This window comes from Phaethon lepturus, unplaced genomic scaffold, assembly GCF_000687285.1.
Source record: "Phaethon lepturus isolate BGI_N335 unplaced genomic scaffold, ASM68728v1 scaffold20, whole genome shotgun sequence".
NCBI lineage: Eukaryota > Metazoa > Chordata > Aves > Phaethontiformes > Phaethontidae > Phaethon > Phaethon lepturus.
The window spans coordinates 9,728-27,522 of NW_010510918.1; the positions used below are offsets into that span (position 1 = coordinate 9,728).

At 38.1% G+C, this 17,795-nt stretch overlaps 1 protein-coding gene across 1 annotated transcript in view; it reads left to right on the top strand.

The window, feature by feature from the left end:
- Positions 1–15,374, top strand: part of LOC104616954 (eyes absent homolog 4) — a gene marked incomplete at its 5' end in the record, with an annotated part of 24,314 nt that extends 8,940 nt beyond the window's left edge. Inside the window, 7 exons of the mRNA XM_010282143.1 lie at positions 160–249; positions 6,517–6,575; positions 6,682–6,842; positions 9,260–9,374; positions 11,138–11,259; positions 13,436–13,536; positions 15,294–15,374. Of these exons, the coding sequence (XP_010280445.1) occupies positions 160–249; positions 6,517–6,575; positions 6,682–6,842; positions 9,260–9,374; positions 11,138–11,259; positions 13,436–13,536; positions 15,294–15,374 (729 nt within the window). The remainder of the gene's footprint in view (positions 1–159; positions 250–6,516; positions 6,576–6,681; positions 6,843–9,259; positions 9,375–11,137; positions 11,260–13,435; positions 13,537–15,293) is intronic.
- Positions 15,375–17,795: the final 2,421 nt, after the last annotated feature.

The window sequence follows — 17,795 nt, forward strand, 5'->3', positions numbered from 1 at the left end:
GTAGTGTCATATTAAAGTAGCTTAATACTGAAAGGATTTTAGAGACATTTCTAGCAGTGTTAATTTTTCAAAACGCTTTGTATACAGCAGTTTTTAAAGTAATTCTGATATAACATGAACGTATTTAAGGAGTTAACCTTACTTTCTGTTTTTTTGAAGGATCCACCAATGGCAGTGACCCTTGGACTGCGAATGGAAGAAATGATTTTTAATCTTGCCGACACACATTTATTTTTTAATGATTTAGAGGTAAGAATCAAAGGAACATGAACAACATTACGCCTGGGTTTTTAACATAATGGTTTTCCTGTGCATTAGTGTTTGTTGTGTGTGATATTTTCTGCCTTTCCAGACTTGGAGTTTGTCATACTCTAATCAGACATTGGTTAGCCAAGTGGCAGTGACTTCTGTGGCACCTTCCACGAAACTGCGTGAGAGAGGGAATTTGCAGACTACCCTTTCCTCTCCTTGTTCTGTGGCCATCTTTTCCATTTCCTTGGATTTAGAGCTGTCTGCACTCATTTCCAGGAGGGGGACATACGTGCCTCCCATTCTTTCTCTTGAAGTTCTCTACATTTGCTTTTTGGTGGGTGCCATCACCTGACCACAAGAGATGGCGTTCTTCTCTTCACACACCTGAGTAGCCTTTTGGCCCCATGCCACCCTTTCTTGGTCAAAGGTAGAATATTCTTCATTTACCTCAAAGACTGCAGTGTCAGAGAGCTGGGTCTATGATAGATGTGCTCATTGGTGATGTCTCTTCCCAAGGTAACTAGGCGACCACATGTTTTGTCACGATGTGCCCAGGTCGTGCAGTTTGCTATCCAGTCAGAAAAGGGAGAGATCTCTTCCTAGGGAGGGACTGCCGTGGACTGTGCACCTGTCAGAAGCACACACATGGACTGCCGCAGGGACAGTGGTCTGGGGAGCTGGCCCATCAGCTGGGCTTCACAGACGACTTGTTTCACTCCGGGAGTCTAGTTCTGTTAACATGGAAAGTGACGGTCTTACAACCATGTGTGTCAAGAGACAAGGGGTGGAAAATAGTTCTTAAACTAAACTATGGGCTTTTCAGACCTTCCCCAGTCTAAATCAATTGTTTTCTTACTTGGAGTGGATCCCAGAATTCCCTGCGTGGACAGATCTTTTGCCACTAATGGCAGTTGGAAGACTTTGAGGTTTTGTTTAAAATGCCAGAGGAAGGTCTCTGGTGAGTGAACAGAAAAAATGAGGATATGTGAGATTTTTCCCTTCACTGGGTCATTGATTTTTCTCGTGTGCGCTTCTTTTGTTCCTTCATCGACTCTAAGGCAATAAGAAAAGCAGAAGGTACTAGGCTGAGGTTGTCTTTGTTGTCCCTTGCAGACCTCATTTATTCTTAGCTCTTTCTAAGTCAAGAAACTGGGATCTACTTCACCCCATACCTGAGCTGCACTTCCTTCTTCCAGCAGCAGAAACATAAGAAAGTAAAACCCTGGACATGCTTTTGCCAGTCAGTGTTTTATTGCAGTCCTAAGTGAGTCATCACTTGACAATGCAAGTGCATTCGGTGAATGTTTGCCTTCTGGTACCCCGTACCAGGGATAGATTCCAAATCAATTTTTCAAAGCGTTGCTTAAATTTCTTTTTAGCAGACCTTTGCCCCTGTGTGTTCAGATTTCATGTGGCACCCAATGAACTTGAAGCTGTTCAGTAGCATAAGCCCAGAGTTCTTCAATCTTGTGCTGAGTTCAAGTGGAAGAGTACAGCAGAATGGAGCTTTGCCCTCCTTCTATACCTCTTTATCCTTGCTTATGACCGTTGAAGGTTAATTCCTTTCTCTCATTATTTATTTTCTTTGTAGATCTCAGGTTCAGCTGTCACATCAGGTGGATCATCACATTTTGTATATTCTTCATAGGGTGATTTTAATATCCTGTCCAAAAATTCATACTCTAGCTCATTCCAGAGTTTGAACAGTATCCAAACAGTTTCCAGTTTTAGATAAATCAAAAAATACCACTTGGGGAGTCTCCTGGAGAATCTCATAACTCAATCAACTTGATTTGGTTAAAAACAATTTCTATACACAATTAAGTATTTTCTAGCCCAGAATTCATCTTTCTTTCAAAACCAGCTCTCTTACAAGATTACCAAAATTCCAAATTTCTTGTTCTGAAATGAGCTGTATGAACACATTCTGGCATATGCAAGAAAGCCAACAATTTTCTGTCTTCTTAGCAAGTAAGAAATAATTGCATGGCATCCTGTGCCAAAGTGCATAGAGGCATCCTTTAATATGCAGATAAATAAATCTGCCTGTTTAGATATGTTTGCAGAGCACATGGCCATTACTGAATATTACAGTGCGTCTGCATGATGAATGTGTAATGAATTCTGAGAATTCCTCAGTTCTGACTTGGGGTCTCTCTCTCATCTCTCCCCGCTCCATCTCTCTTTGTCTTCCTCTCTCCATCCTCCCCCAGGAGAGGGGAGGTGAGTGCTGAGCTGTTGACGGTCATGGCCATCAAGACACAAGACCTTTAGTTCTTACTGGAGGAAGTGAGATAGGCCTTTATTTGCCAGACAGACTACTTATCCTTTCATCATCTCACTTTTTTAATGCTGAGCCATCAGGTCCCATATCTTCTGTCTTACTTTCACCTTCATCCCACAATAAACCTCGTGGCTCCAGACATGACAACTGTAATGTACTAATGAACTATATTGCTGTAATATTGACTCCAGTCACTACATCCTCTAAGCTCTCTTTTAACCCGTCTTTCTTGGTTGCAAACACCGCATACCAGGGTCTAGTAATAATAACTTAAGTTATTGAAAGTTATCACATACAAAAATAAAGTTTTCCTTCCTCTATGCAAATCTATCTCACTACAATGACTGCTGATGCAGAAATTCCGATCTGCTGAGACATTCCCTGCTGACCCAGTAACCCATGTTCTAATCAGCCAAGCTGCACTTTTATTTCAGGCTAGGCTGTTCTCCAGCTATTTCATTCTCAGTGTATAAATTTTAGTTAGCTTGAGAAGTATCGCTTGGGAGGGCAGTTGGTGTTTTGCCATGAAAATAGGAGTCTGGTGCTCTAGAAAGTTCATGTGCCTAAACAATGCTTAGAGATGGGACTCGGTTCTGAAATAATATCCAGACTAATGCATTCTGTTCTCAACCAGGTAAGGAATAAAATGAAATTTTTCTCCTTATCTCAATATTAATTTTAAGACAGCTTTTAGAAATGTTGGTAGGGCATCCTATGCACAGAAAAAAACCCAATTTCTCCAAATTGCAAGCAGGAATTTAGACATGAATCTTCCAACTCCATTTTCCCTCTCCACTTTCAGGGTGATGAAGAAAAAAGGCTATTTATTTCAGTCAAACTGAATTACGTTTCCATTTTTATGATAATCCTACCATATTTTAAATAAGATTTTGTCATTGTTTTTTTCTCATTAGAAAAGGAAATGAAAAATAAAAAGTAGGATTCAGGTAAGTCCCAGAATTTGTGAGGCAGGTCAAACTAGTTTTAACAGGGACTCAAGCATATACATAAAAAGGGGTGTTCTGTATAGCCTGAGAAAGGATAGTGCTGAATATCCCCTCAGTAATAACATTTTTGTGTTCAGGGTGGTGAGTCAGTGTTTTTACTGGATAATGAAATTACTGTCCATTCCAGGAGAATAATTTTTAAGGATGATCTGTTGATTCTGTACTCTCAAATTTTCAAAGAATTGCTGCAAAGAATTGTCCGCACTCAGATATAATTTGCGTTAGTATTGCTTCAAGCAAAAGCCAGTTTATTCTACCTGGATTCCTTTCCTGTACTCTCAGTAATAGGAAATACATTTTATCTGTCTTAGTTTTGACCTTGAACTGACAGTGAGCCACTGTGATTTGAGTGTAGCCAGTACTGTAGCTGATGTGAAAAGTATTTTACCTTGACATTTAAAGTGACAGACAGCTTGCTTGCTTTTCTTCCTTCCTGCGACTGTTTGCTCTCTTTTACAAGCAAACTCTTTTACAACAACCACAACTAGTGTTGTGCCACCAGTTTCCTGTTTCTTTTGGGAAAAGTAGAGAAATACCTCAAATCTGCTCAAACTGTCTGCTTTTATTTATTTTCCAGGAAGTTTTTTCACACCATATAAGTGAATTTGTAAAATATAAACATTTTAGTTGAAGTAGATAAGTAAATGAGAAAACAAAGTAAAACAAAGGAAGGAGCGGTGGGAAGATGAGTTTGTTGTTGGTCAGCAAATGTGTCTCGCCAGTGTGGTGAGGCAGTGAGCCATAGAACGGAGAGGAGAAGAGGAAGGAAGAAAAGGAGGAGGCTGGAGAGTGTTGTTGAGTTTGATCCTCTTATGTGTCTGGAAACTTAAGAAACTCCTTGCAGGGACAAGGGGCAAGTAATCAAAAAACTGCATGTTGCCCTCATCTCCTGTTCCTGGAGTCGATGAACAAATGGTGAGATTAAAAAAATAGAAGTAAACAGCTGAGCCTTTGCCCCCCACTTATATTTAACGTAATAATAAAATTATCAGCAAGAACAGTTATCTGGAATTCTTAAGGCTGGAACAGTGTAGCGGAAAGGCTTAAGAAAACCCAAACATCAGCAGACACTCCTTATCCATCAGGGCTTCTGTGTGCCCTCCATTTACTTAGTACACCTTCAAATCCACAGAACTGATTTTGAAACTTTTAAGATTATCTTACACTTTGACCAGTTACAGGGAAATCTGTGAAGGTGATTATGAAGCCAGATACTGCTCAGATATTGCAAAATACAGATTCAGAATTTGTCCAAGTGAGGCTTTTTGTCTGATTTTTGAGTTCCTGTCCTACACTGGGTGGAGTATAGTCTCTTTTTTTTTTTTTTTCTGGACTGTAAGTAATAAATAAAGATAAAGAAATTAATCTTTTATTTCAGCTGCCACTTCCCCTTTTCTTTCTTTTTACATCTGCTATTTACATCCAAAAGCAGCTTCTTTAAAGTGTTCTACAGCTCAAGATAATCTCCTCAGACAGAACCAAAAAATTTTATTTCTCCAATGGGGAGAAGAATGCTTCATTTCTGTCCCTTGAATGCAGATCTTTCATGCCTGTCTTAATGGATTAAGCCAGATGAGCAGGGTTTGGCCACTCATTCTTTCAGTCTTGACACAAAATTTTAAATTATGATTGCTTGTATGATGCAATGAAATAATGTATTCGAAAATGAAATTACATTTATTTATTTTACATCAAAATTGCTAAATTTTTTTTTTAACAACTTCATGTCGGTAGAAGTCTGTTAAGTTTTCATTCAGTGCAAAGCAAACAAAACAGAAAGAAGAAATTGTAATTCCCCAAATTCACAGTCTAGGAACTTGTGGCATACACATTTGGAAATCACTCCCCTGCTCAGATTTATCCTTTATCTGGACAACTTAGCACTGGTACAGGACTGAGATTGGAAATGTAGAACTGTTGTGCTCCTGCATGTCACAAAGAGTCTGAATTAAGTGCTGCTTGTCAGCAACTTTATTTGAAGTAGATGACTCAGACGACTCTTTATTTAAGGCACAGAACTATGTGTTTTGAAGGCTCAGTCTCATTTTGTCTTAGTAATGAGATTAAATTATCTGAAAACATTAGTTGGGGAGTAATTTTTAAATATGTCCTTGAACTTTTTCATAAATTAGGATTGTGTTAAGAACAGTTACTTTAAATATTAAAAAATAACTTACATACAGGAAAGTAAATCTCCAGACACTGAATATCAGGTGTGTCTTTGGGTAAAGATGTTAATTCTAGCAACTACCAAAAAAGGTAATAAGATGCCTGTTCATATTTACTGTTGCATGGTGGCTTGAGTTATTTATTTGTGTTTCCCCCACATTTTCATATCTTTCTGCCATAACCACTGTGCAGAAAAGGATATTTGATAGCTATCCAATTATAAAACCAGCTTGGAGAGGACTTCAGTTTTCCAGTGTACCTCAGTTCCCTGGAGTTACTTCCATCCCTTCCGAAACCAGGAAATAATGAAATCCTCCAGGACTGCTTGATTATCTGTGATTTTCCAGCCAAAGGCATTTGAATAAATCAAGAAAAGAATCTCCAAACTCCTAGAGACTTAACAGAAATTACATGCCTGTGGAGGTTCATCATCATTAGCTTTTAGGAAGTGGGGAAATAAGGTTTAGGTGGTTTTGGAATATTGGTATGCTAGAGAGACTATAAATGAGACTTGTAATTGTTGGGGTTTTTAAAATTAAAACAATTTAAATCTAAAATCACAATAAAATTACATATCGCTTTTCTAAAGGCCGATTTTAACTAATAATTCATACAGTGTAGAATGAGTTGAAGGTTGTATTATTTTAAAGAATTTGGTGGTAATGGGAGGCTGTAAGTGTACATACGCTGCCATCTTCTGGTGCACTTAGTTGCCTGCACCGATCATTTCTTCAGCATCTGTACTAAGCATAAGGAGAGCATTCTCTCTTGGTAAGATAATTTATCTTTTTATTTTTTCAACAGGAGTGTGATCAAGTTCATATAGATGATGTTTCTTCTGATGATAATGGACAAGACCTAAGGTAAGACAGCGCATTTGTTTCACTTTTTTTTCTTCAAAGATTAAATAAATTGAGCATTTACAGGAATACATTGTATTTATTTTTACTGTATTTTGGGTGTTTGCAGTACCTACAGTTTTGCAACTGATGGCTTCCATGCAGCTGCAAGTAGTGCAAACCTTTGTCTGCCAACAGGTGTAAGAGGAGGGGTTGACTGGATGAGGAAGCTGGCTTTCCGTTACAGAAGAGTAAAAGAGTTGTATAATACTTACAAGAACAACATAGGAGGTGAGTTTAATTGTGAAAAACAATTTAGAATGCTGATCAGGTTAAACTGCATGGCAATGGACTCCCGCTGAGGGAATGTGCCTTGGAAGCCACAGAGTGACTGGCAAGTGATGTGACCGGATCTTGGGCTATTGAAAGCTACTGACTGTAATGGCAGAGCCAACATTGTGCTGTTGTGCAGGAGAACCAGAGATGGGGAAACCGAGGAGGCTTCCATTTAGCTTCCACAAGCCCCTTTTTCTCCTTCAGACCCAGCTTGGCTATACCTACCTTACTGATTGGTTGAGACATTTGTTCGACCTCAAATACGCTGTTATTCTAGGAAAGAGGTTGTATCGTTTCCACAGCACAAATGGTTGTGGCTGGCCTTTTCCATCCTACATTTTCATGATCTGGCTGGTAACAACACACTGCTAAACTCTCTGCTGGGTACCTGCTGGTCTGTTTTCACCAGTGGATGCAAGAAAATTCTAGCACTGCCATGCCACTAGCCCCTTTTGTTGACTCTGTAGCTTACACAGTTAATTGTGTTAGCAAGAAATCCATGTCTCATTTGGGCTGAGAGGTTTCCTGTTACTGTTTTCATTCATGGACTCACTCATGTCCATGCCAGCAGGCTTGTAGGAAATGAAGCCGCAGAACTGAAAGAATCTGTTCTGGAGAGTCCTGTGTGACTTGCAGAGACAGCCAGCCCTTTTTTGAGGGGGGAATATGTCAACTGACTCCCTCAAGAAGAGACTGTGAGAACAGGGAATTTTTAGAAGTCCTCAAGCATTGCTACAGCCGCAGCTGAGGATAAGATGAGGCCAACCCAACCAGGAAGGAGTCCAAGTGAACACTCCCATTCTATGGCATGGGCTTTTTCAGCTCATCTAAGATTTATTTCAAAGGAACCTGAAACTCAAAGTAAAACTCATCTTCAGCAAAACCAGACAGTTTTGTGTTCTTTTAGCACTTCCAGCAGTGTCTCAGGAATGGGAAACAGTACAACTACTATGGACAGTGTATTAGCTGTTACCGTAATAATTTTCTAAATTATGTAAATCTCAAATATAAGTTTTCACTTTTAGTAGTTCAGAGTCTTTATGTGCCACGGGAAGAGGCAATATGACCAAAGGGTGATATTAGATGGTTGGCTTTTACTTGCCCTACCTTCTCCTTCATTGGTGTCATGAGTAGAGTTTTTATGTATTAATAATACTTGAAATAGTATTATCCAAAAGTTTACTGGGTTTTCTTGTATCTCCTAATGCATCTAAATTCTAAAGCTGTTGCATTTTGTGAAGCCTTTAACATTACTAATAGCTTAAGTCCAACAGCAAAGCATAGAGAAACAATCTAAGAGGAGCAATCATTGCAAAGGCAGAGTGCAGATATGTGGTACATTGTATTAAGGTTTTTATTCTCTCCCACAAATCATGTTCTGAAATATATTCCATCCTTAGTGGTCAAGTTCCTTCATTCATATGCTACTTCTTAGCTTTTTTAATAATCCTTTTATCACATTTGTATCTATCTATTTCAAAATAGCTTTTAGAAGGCAACAGAAGGCTATATCAAACTAGGTATTTTTAGGTTGCTTCATTTGAGATTTTTGAAGATAGTACTACCACTTCTTAGGAACATAGGGTGTGAAAGAGAAGAGGGATACTAAAGGTCATGAAGCCTGCTTCACTGCTCTTCCAGGACCAAATCTAAATTTAAAATAGCTCAGTTCCAAAGAACTCATGTCTCAACATTCAATAGGCTAGGTGTTTTTTAAAATCTGACCTTTCATACCCAAAAGGAGATTTTAAGGTGCTTTTAAGGCCTAACAGAGATATGAGAACATAAGATGTACAGCTGTTTCAGGGCTGTAAATGCTATAGAAGAAGCTATCATTACTAACTACAACAGGACATGAAGAGTAAGCCATCAGCAAACAAATGTATTTCCATATGTGTAACCTGATGTTCAGCTATATACAGAGTCATAAGCAGGACAGTTTTAAACATATGCAGATACTGCAAAGGAAAGTTTATTCTAGTGAGAGTCTCTGCCTATGATCCTGATGGTATGGATCTCCTTGTCATTGCCTCTGATAATTAGACAGTAAGATGTATGCGAGGAGTTGGTTTAAAAAACAGGTGGTTCTGAAAGGCATACTTTGAAACGTAGTGATGTAGCCTGAATAGACAAAAAAACCCAGATGACTAATTAGTATCTGCAATACTATCTGACATTGCTTGATATAGTGGAGTGCAACTAAAAACAGAGAGCAATTTACTGACCCTCCAATAGATTTTCTCGTTGATGGTTTTTTTCAAATTTTTGTGGAATTTAAAATAGAAACAATGACCATAAAATCTATATATTCCAGCTAATACAGGATTTAATTTGTTGGGTTTTTTTTCTTTTCTTGCTTTTTTACATAAAAGGACTCCTGGGTCCCGCAAAAAGAGATGCATGGTTGCAATTAAGAGCAGAGATTGAAGCTCTGACAGACTCTTGGCTAACAAATGCACTTAAATCATTATCAATTATCAGCACAAGGTATGTATTTGAGTCCACTTTAAAAAAGTTTCTAATTTTGGACTTGTAATGGATATTTTTTGACATTTTAGGTTACAATAAATTAGTGCCTTAAAGAACAGAATAGGTCTCACACGAGTTTTGAAGAGGACATAAGAAAAATTTCATGGAAAGTGATTTCATTTTCAGTGATTCCAGCACTTATTAAAGATAGTATGAAGTGTCTTCTAAAAAGTGACAAGTATCCCTGCATACATTGAAAGGGTATTGTAGGATTCTGAGCCAGCCTTTAGTTTATTATCTTCTGGGCAGCATCTTCCGAACTCCACACCTCTCTGTTCTGTCCTTCAAAGTTTGTGCCTATTCACAGTGCTACCTAAATACTGTAATAGATCCCAGAACACAAAACATTTTCCTTCTGTTCTTCCAGACAAATCAGTATGATTAAGCATATATCTAAGTTTTCAGAAGAGCAAAAATCTGTTCTAACTGAGTTAGAATTCTGGATTCCCAGTAATGAGACATAAAATGTATTGTTCCTTTAAAATAATAAAACTGTGAACACTGCTGCTGCTTAGTCAGCCATGCAATATGTATCTCATCAGAAATCCTCAAAAATTCTGGTTTTAAACCATAAAAAAGAACAATGTTAAGCCATCTTGCCTTTTGAACGTGTCTGGGAAAAGATTCAGCATCAAGTGGAAAGAACAAACTTAGAAAGATCTGAAAACTTATTTTAAATGTAAAGACTTGCATATGTTTATCTCTCAGTTATTGTTTATTTTGCAGTTTCTTAAGCACCTCAAGACAAAAAAAGTAAAAATTTGTGTAAGCCATTGCGTTTAGCTCTGCATTGCTTTCTGAATTGCTGGTCTTCAAAAAGACATTTGGTAATGAGAGCCAGTTGAGCACTGGATGTCTGGAAAACTGTTATCAGTTACTCAGGACTGGTAAACAACAGCCTTTTGTCTTCTCTTCAGAAGCTACCCGTGGGGCAGCTAAACGTTACCTACATGTTCCTGACCGGAAATTGAGATACATTAAGGCAGAAGCAGTAGCTTAAGGTCTTGCTTGGAATTTGTGGAAGATCCAGGAGGAAAAAGCACAACTGTTTGCTCTCAGCCCCATGTTCACACCATGGTGACACTCTGTTCCAGGCTGCCAGTGCCTGAAGTAGCCTGCCTCTGAGTTTTCTGTTGTGTAACTGCTGGCACAACTTCTCCACTCAAGTTTTCGTCCTCACCGTTCGATGCTAGCTTATTAGCATGATCATTCGTATTTCTCCCTCTTCTGAGAAATACTCTTACTCTTGAATATGAAGAAAGTGATGTCAGTGTGCAGAAATGTGTATTGGGTGTTTATTTCCCCTCAAGACAGGAGTAACAAATTATGTTTTTGCGTTCTCCTAACTTTTATTTGGCTGGTAGCTACTGCCAATTAATTGCCAGCATGAAAATGATGCTTTCAAAGCATTCCAGTGCCTATTTTTGGAGGTAGTTGGTGATCTTAAATGTCTGTATTTTACTGGACTTGTCTACAAGGACCTGGTTTTTATAAACCAGTGTGGAATACTTCCTACAAACCAGGCCTGCATATTTTTTAAAGGATTTTGCCAAAATTTTTATGTACATTTTTCTGTAAGTGATGGTGCTGAGCAGCACTGCTGTGTGAGTGAAAGTAAATGCTGAGGAATCCTGAATATACTCTCCACAGCTGATTCACCTCATCAGCATTTGGGTAATGGTTTTAAACTATTTAAACTTGAACTATTTTTCTCATTTTAGGAGTAACTGTGTAAACGTGTTGGTAACAACAACCCAGCTTATCCCAGCACTTGCAAAAGTTCTACTATACAGCTTAGGAGGAGCTTTTCCTATTGAAAATATTTACAGTGCAACCAAAATAGGTAAGAAAATTATTAGTTCATCCATTCTGACTACACTGCACTACCAGTATTTTTTTGCCAGTAATGGCTGGATTCCAAGACGCTTCCCTGACACTTAAACTGTTAGTTACAAGATTTAGGCACTGCATATGTTCAGATGTGTTTATGTCGATAAATTCCAAATTCACCTTATTTTCAGTGATGCCTGAAGGAATAAAGGTCCCCATACTGATTAAAAGCTTCAGAAACTCCTAAGTATGGTGCAGAAAACAAAAAATGTTCAGAAAAGAAAGAAAAAAAGTGTTTTGTGAATTCAAATCTAAGCAGAACTTCTGTTAAAATGGTCTCTGCCCTGACCTTCAGCTCTGTGTAAGCTAGGCCATCCCTTCACAAGCTTTTTCTGGAAGCATAGTACATCGGTGATGGTAATGGCAACTGTTACCAACAGAAGCTGTGTTGATGGATAGAGGGTACTTCCCTATTCTGTCGATAATGTGTGCCTCTTGTGTATTACAGTTTGGAAATTTACGGGTTTTGGAAGTAGCATCCAAAATTTTCTTGGAAACCAAGAAAAGTTATCTTTCTTGTGAGATGTGACACAGCCTACAATGACTGATAATTTTGTGAGATTTCGTGATTTACCAATTATTAATTCAGGAATGCTTAATTTCCATACCTATGACACTTTACATAAGATGGAGTGTGTCACTTCATTGACAAAAGCATTACAAAATATTTCTTAAATTACTTTCACAAGTGAAAAATCAATACATATTCTAACAGTGTCAGGAAAAACTGTTACCTCAGTCATCCTTTAATTAGCTGTACGTGTCCTCTACACAGAAATGCCTCAAGTACTTTAAAAACTTAAGTTGAGGCACGAAGTATCCCAAATACCACATGGTACTGAGCAGCCTCTGGAATGAATGTCATCTGTCATACAGCCTGTACGTGTTGGGTTCGGTCACTGAGATCGCACTCGGACCAAAGGAGAGAGCATTAAGAAATAGTGCCAACAGCACAGAAGGGGGTGGTGAAGTGAAGCATAGTCTCTGGAGGCTCTGTCAAAGTAATTCTGCACCAGGAATTCCTTCTGGGAACAGTGTGGCTGCTGTTACAGCCGTCGGGAGCACAGCAAACTGTTGGGAACAAGATCTCTCTCTCTCTCCTTTTCATCCCGGCGATCGCAGCACTGTGCTGAGCACAGGACTGTAACTGCAGCTGTTGCTTGCACACACTGAAACCTGGTCCTCACTCAATAGTTAAAACACACCCTGCTTTTCCTAATCATAAGCCCTTTTTTGTGGGCCAGCTGAAAAAATAGCAAGAAGAGAGCAGTAAGAATCGGAGATCTAGAAATCACGAGCTTGTGAGAAGAGACTGAAAAACCTGGGGCGGAGATAGACATAATAACAAGGTAAAAAGCTATTTTAGAGAGGAAAGAAATAATCTTTCTCTAGGTTGATGGGAAGTATGATAATTGATGGTGGTCTCTGCAATAGGGCACATGTAGGTCACATGTCAAAGCGAAACTTCCTAATGGAAGGGCTCAATTAAATATGGAGATTCCCTGTGGAAACAGTGAAATCATCATATCTGGGGAGTTTTAGGATCAATAGCACAAGCATTTGTTGGTAAAACTGAACCTGCAATACAATGAAATCAGTAGATGACTTTGCTTGGTCCCTTTCAACCCTGTTTGTTGTTGTTACTGCCTTAGCCTACTTGCTTCCACATTTCTCCAAAAGAGCCAAATGCTTCACTGAAGTTCTCCCAGGAACTAATTTTGCTTTGCTTGTCCATTGTTCTTTGAACACTTTTTCCATTGCTACTTCACTCATTGTTGCAGATACATCCGAATTAAAATTTCTGCTTTCCTTGAAAAAATATTACTACAATAATAGGGAAATATTTAAATTAAATTATTCATTCACTGACCTATTCATTTTTGCAGTGCTGCTAATTACATTTATCTTAGTGGCTTTCCTGTAACTCTTAAGAAAGAGATTTAGTTTTACCTGGAACAGCTTGGTGTCACTAAGGGAATTAATTGCTTCTTACCAGTTTTGGCACTAAATTCAAAGGCTGGGAACTTTTAAAAAGTAGTAGTAACAATGTCTTACCACTGCAATAATCCTTTGTAGGGCTTCACCATAACTCGCTTGATAGCTTGAATAAGTAGTGCATTGTTTTTCAGGCAAAGAGAGCTGTTTTGAGCGTATAGTGTCCAGATTTGGCACTAACATAACTTATGTTGTGATTGGAGATGGCCGAGATGAGGAGCATGCAGCTAATCAGGTAACTTCACTCTGAACTCTTATCTCATTTATCTTCCAGGAAAAGAAAGTTGCTTTGAACGAATAATGCAAAGGTTTGGCAGAAAAGTAGTATATGTTGTAATTGGGGATGGTGTAGAAGAAGAACAGGCAGCAAAAAAGGTAACCTGTCTCCTGAAATGTTGGTGTGATACTTAGCTACTAATGCAAGCCTTTCTGTTTGCATTTCTGTCAGTGTTGCACAATGACAGAATGACAATTAATTTCAGTCCACAGATGTAAGGCAACAAGAGCATGATGAGATCAAAACTTAGAGTAAAAAGAACCATTTGGATTCTAGCATTTGCTTCACTTCAGTCTGGAAAGAAAAAAGAAAGCAAAATTATTTTTAAAATAAATGAAAAATGACTGCAGCAAAAATGTCTGGCTAACTTCAAGCAAATTAAAGATAAACAGAAGAGATAGAAAGGGCTATGACATTATGGTTGGGTGGTGGTTTTCTTTAAATGGTGAAATCGGCGAGGTTTCAAGAGAAGTGTTACAGAGAATGTGGAAAAACATCTAAAGGACTGCAAATTTTTTGCTAACATAGTTGAAGATCTGTAGTTTACTGGAGAAAATATGATGAACATATAATTTGCTTCAAGAAAGACATAACTGCAAAAGGAAAAAGAACACAACATAGAGATTGTGCACCAAATCTGTGTTTCTAAAAAAGAACTGTTTCTTTAGAAAGATTCAGTTTTATCATGATAATAATTCAAGTCTAAATTTCACCAGATAAGTTTTCAATGTTCAGAAACAGATCAAATTAGTAATTTGTACCATACTTACCAATATCACTTTGGAAGTGTGCAGAAATGGAAAGTTTTTGCCTCACGATGTCTGCACAGGACAAGTGATGTAAATATCGTTGTGCTCGGAGTAGCAAAACAAAGTGCCCTTTTAGCTTTGTGGCTGGAATGGAAACAAAATGAAAATTACCAAAATGCTCATTCCAAATGGTTCCTTCATATAGGTACAGTACTGGTGACGGGTCTTTCATAGTTTGTGCTAAACAAAGGTGGTTGGATTGTGTACTTTCCAGTTTGGCATGCTTTTTTCTTAACGTTGGCTATATTGCATGGATAGATACAGAATTCAGAATGATGGATGAATATAGCTCAGTACAAATAGATCTGAACACAACATGAAAGTATGGCCTTTTATCTGTTCTGATGAATTGCTGAAGGAGAATAGTACACATATCTGCATCGCTCACAGACACTGATGCTTTCTGCAACACAAATTATCTTTTTTGAAACCAGAAATGCGTTATTTTCTTATCCAAAGAGATTTCTTTTTTTCCCCCTAGATGGACAAAAATGTAATTCAATTCTGTTTCAAAGTGTTGTGTGTGAAGCCTCTTCTAATGAAAGTCTTACAGCCTTTTAAATGATCATTTGGTCTTTTGAAAAGTCTAATTAATAGGGATTTCCTATTAATGCTCCTTCGTATGGGTTTGCATACTAACAATAAGCAAATAGCCCTTTCTAAATAACGGACCCTTTCCAAAGAAGCTATTAAGAAAGACTAAGTAAGTATTTTACCTTCAGTTGAACTCTCAAGCTCAGATCTATTTTGGTCTGATTTTTGTCAGTACTTAACTAGCAAAAATCAATCCAGAAACACAGTGGTGTAAAATACGTGGCGGTAATCTGACTAGCCTCGTGTGTCATATACCGCCCTGTGTCACAGCGTTCATCTTTCCTGACCTTTTCCCCCCTCTAACAAACACAGCACAACATGCCTTTCTGGAGGATATCCAGTCATTCGGACCTCTTGGCTCTCCATCAAGCACTGGAACTAGAGTATTTGTAACTGTGTTCTAAAGTTGGCAATCCTTGTTTTTTATATGTATATTTCAAGTACACTGAATTTTTATGTGTGATTCAATGCCTCTGGCTTTACACATATGAATTGTCTTAAGAAGGGAAGAAAAACTTGGAATTAAAAATTCCAAATTGAAGAATTCAGATTGCTGAATGGAGTTAAAACGTTAGTGCTACGTAAGGAAGCTCTATGGTCTTATATATGCAACGTTTTTAAATGAATTAAAACTGTGGAGGTTGCTGGTACACACCAAGTGAGCCCTGACAGGAGTGAACAAAGGACTCGAACTGGCAAAGCACCAACACGCGTTTTCCAGCCGACAAGGTGGTGTTCAACAACATTCCTCAAAATGGGATATATTCTCAGCACTGAGGTTTGAACCAGACTTTAGCCTACCTAACCCAGAAAATCTGAATTGGAATGCACTCAGACTGTATAATGACAATCCTGTCTAGACCTGTAATTTGTGTAAATTATTGATGAAAATAATTTACTGTGACTTTATTAGCAGCTGATTTTGGAAGTGGATGCAATTTTTCTTTCTTTTGGGGGGGGCAGGGGAGGGAAAGGGTTATATAATATTGTCTCTTTTATAAGTTTGGCAAACAGAATGTGCATAATGATGTGTTGTGCCTTAAAGAGAAGACTGTGTTCGTGTGTTATAATGTAATTTTGGTTAAAAACTATGTAGATAAACAAAAAAACCTTTGTGATAATTTTTGACATGACCAAATTTGAAATCCAAGGAAATCAAAGAGCAGGGCTGCACCAAAGCATTTAAGTATTTGTTGCAGTAAGAAAAAATAATAAAGGAAAGTTTGTGTTTTTATTTGGATTCTGAATAATTCCACTGATTGTTTGAGGAAAGTTAAGAGTATGTTGGGAGGTTGATACTGGGGACCGCTACCTTGAAAGCTAAAAAAGTGTTTAACACCTTCAGCATCATTTCTTGATTCTCTGACAAGAGAACTAAGAGCCATATTCATGAATTACTTAGTCCACTGAAAGCCATACAGTGAGTGTATCTGCTGTGTATAAAAGAACAAATTCCCACCCAGCAAAGTGTGCAAGTGGCATTACTGGAAGGTAAAAACGTGGAGTCAAGCCCAGATGGGGAATAAAACACAAGTTTGTTAGGAATGAAAAATTACTACAGAATATCTCACCAGTCAGATGCAGAAATGATGCTACATTTAGCATATTCAGGATCAACACAAGCTGACAAAATTGCTGGCATGATGACATTGGCCATTTCAGGAGCACAGTCCACTTTGGTAAATATAACAGCGTTTTGGTAGCTTTTCCATTCTGTTCCACATTTATGTGTCTTGTGGTTTGGATTAAAATGATTTTCCTCACCCATTTTTGAATGCACAACGATATTACATAGGAGCAACCCTAAATGTTTTTGAATCAGAAATTTCAATAGCATGTCAGGCATCTGAGGAGAGGATTTCTGTGAGGAAATATTGAGAAATATTTTACCTTCATTTTAATTTCTATTAAAAATTACAGTCCATACAGTGATAATACCTTGCAAGTTTTGAATATGCTGCCTTTCAGCAAGGTCCATATTGCACACAGGGTCCCTAGAGCCCCACGTGCATCGTGGGCACTCTGAAACAACAGCAAGTGGCTCGTCTCTCATGGCAGAAGATGGAAACTGCTTTTTGATTTCTAACACTGTGGAGACACCGAGGTTGCCTGTGCTCTGACTGTGTGAAGAGGTGTGTGCAAGAGAAGGTGTTAAATGTAAACTCCAGGATGCCTACGCAAGCACAGTAGTCAGCACTGAGGTAAAGATCTTCCCTCTCTGTGCTGAAAAGCCACCATATGTCTAGTTATCAGGTAGTAAGTTTGTTGATTTAAACTTCGTAGGTTATATGAAAGTTAGTTGGTAGGTAAAAGCCTGGAGCCACTAAAAGTCCAAGGCAAAACTCCTCTATAAATTCGTAAAGGTGGGATTTCTTTTCTCTGTTGGAATTAGATATACAAGTCACCACGCAACAAACTAATGATAATTTGTTATCACTGGGCAGTTTAAAGCCATCACATGAGACTTGTCACATATGAAATCATTATCCGCTAGCTATATGGGTGATAGATTTGTGTGTCCAAAAAGTAAGAATGATGCATACCTTCTTTATATTTACAGTACCTGTCTAGTCAAATTTAGTCTGGAAGTACGTTTTTCATAAAAAGCTGTAGTACCAGCTTTTTATAGTTTTTCAGGTAGGAAAAAAAGTGTTTCTACTGGAATAGGATAATTGTTGAAACAATGCCCTTCTCAAGTTCCAGCATCATAACACTGCATGAGAATCTCAACATAAAAGCCTTTATAAAACAAAAAATTGGTATGGTGAACTAGCTTATTTTTCTCTTTTTTTTTTATTTTTTATTTTGGACAGG